A 7,500-nucleotide genomic window follows, 5' to 3' on the forward strand; every position below is an offset into this window, starting at 1 on the left:
TGATCTCAACTGCTTTTTTCTGGTCCTTGTAAAGGGTAGCAATTGTTGTTTGACAGTTTTAGTTTACCGTTAAAAGAAGCTAGCTCTGCCATCGTCAAACATCTGGACGCGAGAGTGGCAGTCATTTACTCAATAGTGAACTGTTGTATACAGACAGTAAACTGGAAAATCCGACATCTGTTAATGCACAACTGTATGGTAGAAACGGTCTGCATGTCATGTCCTGTCCAGTGTGATTTCCTAACTTAAATATGTTTTCTTCAATAATTTGTTAACACTTGGCTGTTGGGTTTGACGGCTCTGGTGCAGTTACGTAGTTACGTTAGGATGTAGCATCAATGCCAAAATCAAATATAGATACCCCGTGTCGGGGTTACTGATATTGATCGTTAGGTTGTAGGGTCAGTCGATTAAGAGCAGCGCAATAAAATGCAATTTTTGCATGCGAAACCATGATAAAAAAAATCTTGAATTGTCAGTGTAGCCTTGATATCGGTTTTGTTTGTGGTCGGGTCGACCGAGCTAGTGCAATGTTTCATCTATCTCGCGCAGCGCAAACACCATTGACAGTCAAATTGTCTCTCGAGATAAATCACTGTCGAACAAAAATCCTTTTCAAACAGTCTCCGTCATTTAATACAAAAAAATGTAATGTATGTGCTCAACACAAATTACTTTCATAAAATCTGTACTACCCATTCAATCCCGCATGGAGGCACTCTGGTATTGTCTCTCATGGTTGAATCGGTGATTTACCTTTTAGCCGCTGAGCAGCTAAACTCACGCCTGTCTGCAATATTCCAGGTCTTCTGCAATTTGCTGCGATAACAGAACAGAAAAAGACCGCGAATTTTCAGTGGAATGCGCACTGTGGCAGGGATAGCCATGATGTTCCACTTCACCACCCGGCATATTTGAATCCGTGCCTATCATTCATTAGGCTTATCTCTGCGTAATAGCAGCTATGCTCGAACTCAGCACTAGAGTAGGCTACGCATCTAGGCCCGAAAATGAAGCCAAGAAATTATTCCCGCCAGCCATGTTGGTAGGACTGAAATTAGTTATTAAAAGGGGTCCTAATTGAGCTTTTGTTGTAGCCTATATTATAAGTCGCAACTACCATACGATACAATCAAACAAAGAAATACAATAGTAGATATCTATTTATGTATCACTACAATACTACACTACAATGATTTAGGCACAAAGCACAATGTTTAACAACAAAATAACAAATTCAAACTGTTTTTCAGGCTTATTGAACATTGTCTAGCCTTCAGTACAGTTCTAGTTCAGTACACTCATTATTCTGAACCCTCAAACCCTCTCTCGAGCCTTTTTAGTGCTGGCTATACACTGCAGTTATGCTCAGAGTATGTTAAGTAGGCCTATATGAGGTGGGTCCTACCAATATGGCCATACCAGATCAGGATTTCACGTCGCTTTGGCTGAGCTCAATGGGCTACCATATGCGTAACAGGATTCCCATTGTCAAAATAAAAGTCTTCAGAGTACAGAACGCTTTAAATCCTATTTCAGTGGAATATCGCCAATTATATGAAACCCCCGCTGCAGGAAATGTTATGCGTTGCGGTGTAGACTATGACATACTCACGGTACTGAAATCGATAACATAACCTGGGTTGCTAGCTCCAACTACATATTGAGTTGAGTTGTCAAGCAGACTGTCAACATGTCATCAAGTAGCCCTTTTAAGGCAGAGGTGTCAAACTAATTTTCACCCTGGGCCACATCAGCATTATGGTTGCCCTCAAAGGGCTGGATGTAACCGTTATAACTGTGTCAGCACAACCATTTTAACCTTGTAACTTAGTATCTCTTTTAGTAGACAGCATACTAACAAAATAACCTGAAATATATTTGCCATGCATTCCACATAGCGTCTGACTGAATTGGATATATGGCCCTCATCTTGCACATATCCAGAAGTGCCAGATTGTTCTTCTTCATTTTGTGCAAGCCTGTAAAGCAGATATTGTGTATTGGCCTTATTCTATCAGCGTCACAATAGCCTGCCGTCGCAATTTTGTTGACATGTACACACCTAGTGACACAAACGGGATATTCATATCAGCTTGTGGGTCTACAATTATACCAAATTTCATGTGAATTGGTGAAGTCTAAGTAGGTGATATCGTCCACCCTAAGTGAGTGGGAAAAATAATGTTAGTAGAAGAATGATGAAAACTTTGTCAAACACTGGCGCAGCGGCGATCATAATTATACCATACAGATCTAGAATTCACATTTATCTGCATATCTAACGTTACTTTTTGAAGCCATCGCGTACTGGTAACTCAAACCTGCTGTCATCCCTGGGCTGTCTAGCGGGGGGGTTTCTATGTCAAAAAAAAATGGTGACGGCTTAGTTTGAGAATAAGGCCCATACATGTTAAGTTAAGTTAAGTTTTATCCTTCAGCCTTTGCATTTTCTTTATAATAATACTAATAATACATTTTATTTATAGAAACCCAAGGTCGCCTTACAACAGTCAATAATACAGTTAAAAAATATATTTTTAAAATGCACAAAGCAGAGCAGCACCAGAGCAACAACTTGAGTTGACAGGAACTTTAAAGGTTAGGCTATAGGCCTGCCTAAACAGGTGTGTTTTGATGTGTGATTTAAAAAGAGAGATTGAATTAAGGTCAATGTTCCTGATGTCAGGGGGGAGGGAGTTCCAGAGGTGAGGGGCAGAGCGGCTGAAGGCTCTGGATCCCATGGTGGACAGATGGGCTTGGGGGACGGTCAGGGTGATGGAGGAAGCAGACCTGAGAGAGAGGTATGGAGGAGCAAGGTTATGGATTGAGGAGGATTTTAGAGTTAATGCGGTGTTTAATGGGTAGCCAGTGGAGTTGATGTAGAACGGGGGTGATGTGACTGATGGATGGTGTCCTAGTGACGATGCGAGCAGCAGAATTCTGTACCAGTTAAAGTTTATGGAGGAGTTTGTGTGGGAGACCAAAAAGAAGGAAATTGCATTAATCCATGCGGGAAGTGACAAAGGAGTGAACCAGGATTGCAGCGGTGTTGGGAGTGAGTGAAGGGCGGAGGCGGTTCATATTGCGGATGTGAAAGTAGGCAGATCGGATGGTGTTGTTGATGTGGGTATGGAATGATAGGGTGCTGTCGAGGACGACACCCAGGCTCTTAACCTGAGGAGAGGGGGAAACCAAGGAGTTGTCTATGGTGAGGGTGAAACTGGGATGTTTGGTCGAGGGTGTGCTTGGAGCCGATGAGGACTGCCTCAGATTTTTCACTGTTAAGTTTGAGGAAATTGGAAGAAAACCAGGATTTAATTTCCTGTAAACAGGCACAGAGGGAGGAGGGTGGGAAGGTGGAAGTGGGTTTGGAGGAAACGTAGAGCTGGGTGTCGTCCGCATAACAGTGGAAATGAATGTTGAATTTAAGGAAGATCAGTCCAAGTGGGAGCAGGTAGATAATGAATAGGATAGGCCCAAGGACAGAGCCCTGGGGAACACCAGAGGAGAGGGAGGATGGGTGGGATGAGAATGATTTTAACTGGATGAACTGAGTACGGCCAGAGAGATATGAGCGGAACCAGTCTAGGTTTATGTGGATATTTATGGCAAGTTTATGGTGTGTTAATTGTTGCCATGTCAGCATTCACACTGCTTACTCTTCACTGTTGAATTTACACACACACTGTGAAAAACAACCATCTCACACTTATCTTGGGTTTCGGGAACAAAAGAAATCAGTCTGTTAAATTGACCAATTTTCCACATTCTCCCGTTAGGAAGACTCTAAAGCAGGTCAATCTGGCACAGGTTCTTTATTGGCAACCGCTACCCACTTGTAATCTGGGCATAGCATCAGCTACACACTTGTAATCTGGGCAGAGCAACCGCTACGCACTTGTAATCTGAGCAGAGCAACAGCTACACACTTGTAATCTGGGCAGAGAAACAGCTACGCACTTGTAATCTGGGCAGAGAAACAGCTACGCACTTGTAATATGGGCATAGCATCAGCTACGCACTTGTAATCTGTGCAGAGCAACAGCTACACACTTGTAATCTGGGCAGAGAAACAGCTAGGTAGGCTACTTGTAATCTGGGCAGATTCCATGGTGTGGAAAATGCAAAAAATGTCCCTGGATTGCGTTGTCTCAATGCCAGCATATGTTACTCCAACATTGTACATGCCTTTCTGTGTTAATAGTGGCCTGATTTGCTATTTGCGTTTAGCCCTGAGGCTTTGGATGTGGCTTGGATGGTTCTTTTCCTGTTTGACCTGGAGACCGCAACAGCTGTTTTTCTTTTTCGGTTTCCAAAACTTGTTGGACCACAAAACAGTTTTCCAGTTTGTGCTACAGTGCATCTCAGATGAGACCAAGCCCACTTCAAGACTGTGTTGATGCACGCCTTTCTCTTACACTGCAGTGCTTTAAATTTGCATCTGTGGAGGACATTGTTGACTGGCTCTGCTGAAAATATTCCTGACTCATGACAAACATATGATTTTTTTTTAAGTTTTTCAGACATTGATATTTTAGGAACTTGAGATTGGAGAAGTGGTTTTTGACCACATTTCTTGTACCTTTCAAATATATTGCCCCACAGAGGGTGAATATATTCCTTTTGTGGTAGCAGTAGTTTTTTATTAACACCCTATAGTTATTCCGTATGGAAAAGCTTATATAATCTTCATATAAACCTGTTATTTTTTCATAGTTATTTTAGGAAGTGCGTGATGTGAGCTGGAATACAGTCGAGGAAAGCAAGACTGGAGGAATCTCAAGGTTGGCTGATCCGAATGAGTCACATGCTTCTGATCAACACTAATCTTCAGCTTCAGTTCAGCCGGATAAGTACTGTAACTGAAAGGGCACGACGTTTGAGGAATGAAACACTAGAAAAAATATATAAAATATGTACCGGTAGCATGTCACTTATATGATATATGACAGTGTGACTGGTGGGTATAGTATAATGAATGGAGGGTTCACAACTAGGGGTTTTGAATACTGGGAAAAGCACACGATTAGGTCTAGTCAGGAAACAATATTTTATTTATTTATATACATGTATATTTTTAAGTTTTATTTTTGTGGTTTTTAAACCTTTATTCGAAAGGAAAGTGAAGCTACATCAGGAAATGAGAGAGAGAGAGAGAGATTGGGAAGAAGCTTGAGAAATGAATGAGAGAGAGAGATGGAGAGTGAGTTTGAGAAATGACTGATAGAGAGAGATGGAGAGTGAGCTTGAGAAATGACTGAGCGAGAGAGATGGAGAGTGAGCTTGAGAAATGAGTGAGAGAGAGAGATGGAGAGTGAGCTTGAGAAATGACTGAGCGAGAGAGATGGAGAGTGAGCTTGAGAAATTACTGAGAGAGAGAGATGGAGAGTGAGCTTGAGAAATGACTGATAGAGAGAGAAAGTGAGCTTAAGAAATGAGTGAGGGAGATAGATGGGGAGTGGGCTTAAGAAATGAGTGAGAGAGAGATGGGGAGTGAGTTTGAAAGTGAGTAACAGAGAGAGATGGGGAATGGGCTTAAGAAATGAGTGAGAGAGAGAGAGATATGGAGTGAGCTTGAGAAATGAGTGAGAGAGCGAGAGATCGGGAGTGGGCTTAAGAAATGAGTGAGAGAGCGAGAGATGGGGAGTGAGCTTGAGAAATGACTGAGAGAGAGAGATGGAGAGTGAGCTTGAGAAATGACTGAGAGAGAGAGATGGAGAGTGAGCTTGAGAAATGACTGAGCGAGAGAGATGGAGAGTGAGCTTGAGAAATGAGTGAGAGAGAGAGAGATGGAGAGTGAGCTTGAGAAATGACTGAGAGAGAGAGATGGAGAGTGAGCTTGAGAAATGACTGAGAGAGAGAGATGGAGAGTGAGCTTGAGAAATGACTGAGAGAGAGAGATGGAGAGTGAGCTTGAGAAATGACTGAGAGAGAGATGGAGAGTGAGCTTGAGAAATGACTGAGAGAGAGAGAGATGGAGAGTGAGCTTGAGAAATGACTGAGAGAGAGAGATGGAGAGTGAGCTTGAGAAATGACTGAGAGAGAGAGATGGAGAGTGAGCTTGAGAAATGACTGAGAGAGAGATGGAGAGTGAGCTTGAGAAATGACTGAGAGAGAGAGAGATGGAGAGTGAGCTTGAGAAATGACTGAGAGAGAGATGGAGAGTGAGCTTGAGAAATGACTGAGAGAGAGAGAGATGGAGAGTGAGCTTGAGAAATGACTGAGAGAGAGAGATGGAGAGTGAGCTTGAGAAATGACTGAGAGAGAGAGATGGAGAGTGAGCTTGAGAAATGACTGAGATGGAAAGTGAGCTTGAGAAATGAGTTAGAGGCGAGCAGAGGTTAATTTGAGCTCAGCTCCTCCTCCTTAAATGCACTTCAGTGAACAACAGAAATCGACACCTACAATCTTTGGTGATTGTTAAGAAGGTTTTCTAAAGGATCATTGTTGTTGTTAATAAACTGTCCATCAAAGCGCCACCGCTAGAATGTGTGAAGAAGCTAAGTGTTCTATGATCAGTTTTTGGAATTCAGACTGACATTTTAGCCTGAAACAATAAATGAACTAAGCTAACTAGCGAGGAACACGATACAAACCAATGGAGCAAATGTCAAATCTTGTAGCCTACCTGCTCTATTGACACTCTGAAGACAACAAAGCATCATCAAATTATCCAGTTAACATGTTGATCGGGATCTTCACGTAATGATCTTCTGACAATTGGGCCAATAATCCTAAATGTTCAAGGTTTCATCGTTTTTTATTATTTGTTGGAAATTTTAAATGTCATAGTTCATTGACTGACAAAGAGAGTTACCTAGATTCCTATGATCTTTGCAATATTGGCCTAACTCAAAAAATCAAACTGAACTATTAGTTTTTCAATACTTAGGCCTACATTTAAATATATTTTAGACAATGCCAGTTTAACTTAAATACTAGGCTAATATGAATAGCCCTATGTGTCCCTATGTTGTCGTGTCAGCTCTGAAATACACAAAATATTTCACATGAACTAACTTAGGTAGTTTTGAAAAACTGTAATAGATTCAAATGATCCTGAAACAAGTGATGATATACTGTATAAATACCAATGTCTGTTTAAATGATAGCTGCACTAATGAACATACATTTGATATTCTTATATTCTCTTTTATATTCGTTTCTTAATGTTGTTTGATGATGTTAAAAAGATAATACATTGAATTGTAGTCTGTTTGTTTGAAAAACATTTCAACCCCTACACATTTGAAGTGGAAAAAGAGCCCCTTTAGTGTAATAATGCATTGAATTAATAATTTATGTGAGAGCGATATAAATAAAGATTCTTTTGAAAGATGACCATTGACCGCACACAAGGGCTCCCCCTCCTCACAAAAGACAATTCAACCACAGAGTAAGAGAGAGATGGGGAGTGGGCTTATGAAATAAGTGAGAGAGAGAGAGAGATGAAGTGAGTTTAAGAAATGAGTGAGAGAGAGAGAGATGGGCAGTGAG

At 41.3% G+C, this 7,500-nt stretch overlaps 1 protein-coding gene across 1 annotated transcript in view; it reads right to left on the reverse strand.

The window, feature by feature from the left end:
- The window catches only part of mthfd2l (methylenetetrahydrofolate dehydrogenase (NADP+ dependent) 2 like), a gene marked incomplete at both ends in the record, with an annotated part of 14,473 nt that extends 13,586 nt beyond the window's left edge, over positions 1 to 887 (reverse strand). The window contains one exon of the mRNA XM_080852289.1: positions 757 to 887. Coding sequence (XP_080708415.1) covers positions 757 to 887 — 131 coding nt within the window. The remainder of the gene's footprint in view (positions 1 to 756) is intronic.
- Between the last annotated feature and the right edge of the window lie 6,613 nt (positions 888 to 7,500).

Source organism: Sprattus sprattus (assembly GCF_963457725.1).
Source record: "Sprattus sprattus genome assembly, chromosome: 15".
NCBI classification, from domain to species: Eukaryota; Metazoa; Chordata; class Actinopteri; order Clupeiformes; family Clupeidae; genus Sprattus; species Sprattus sprattus.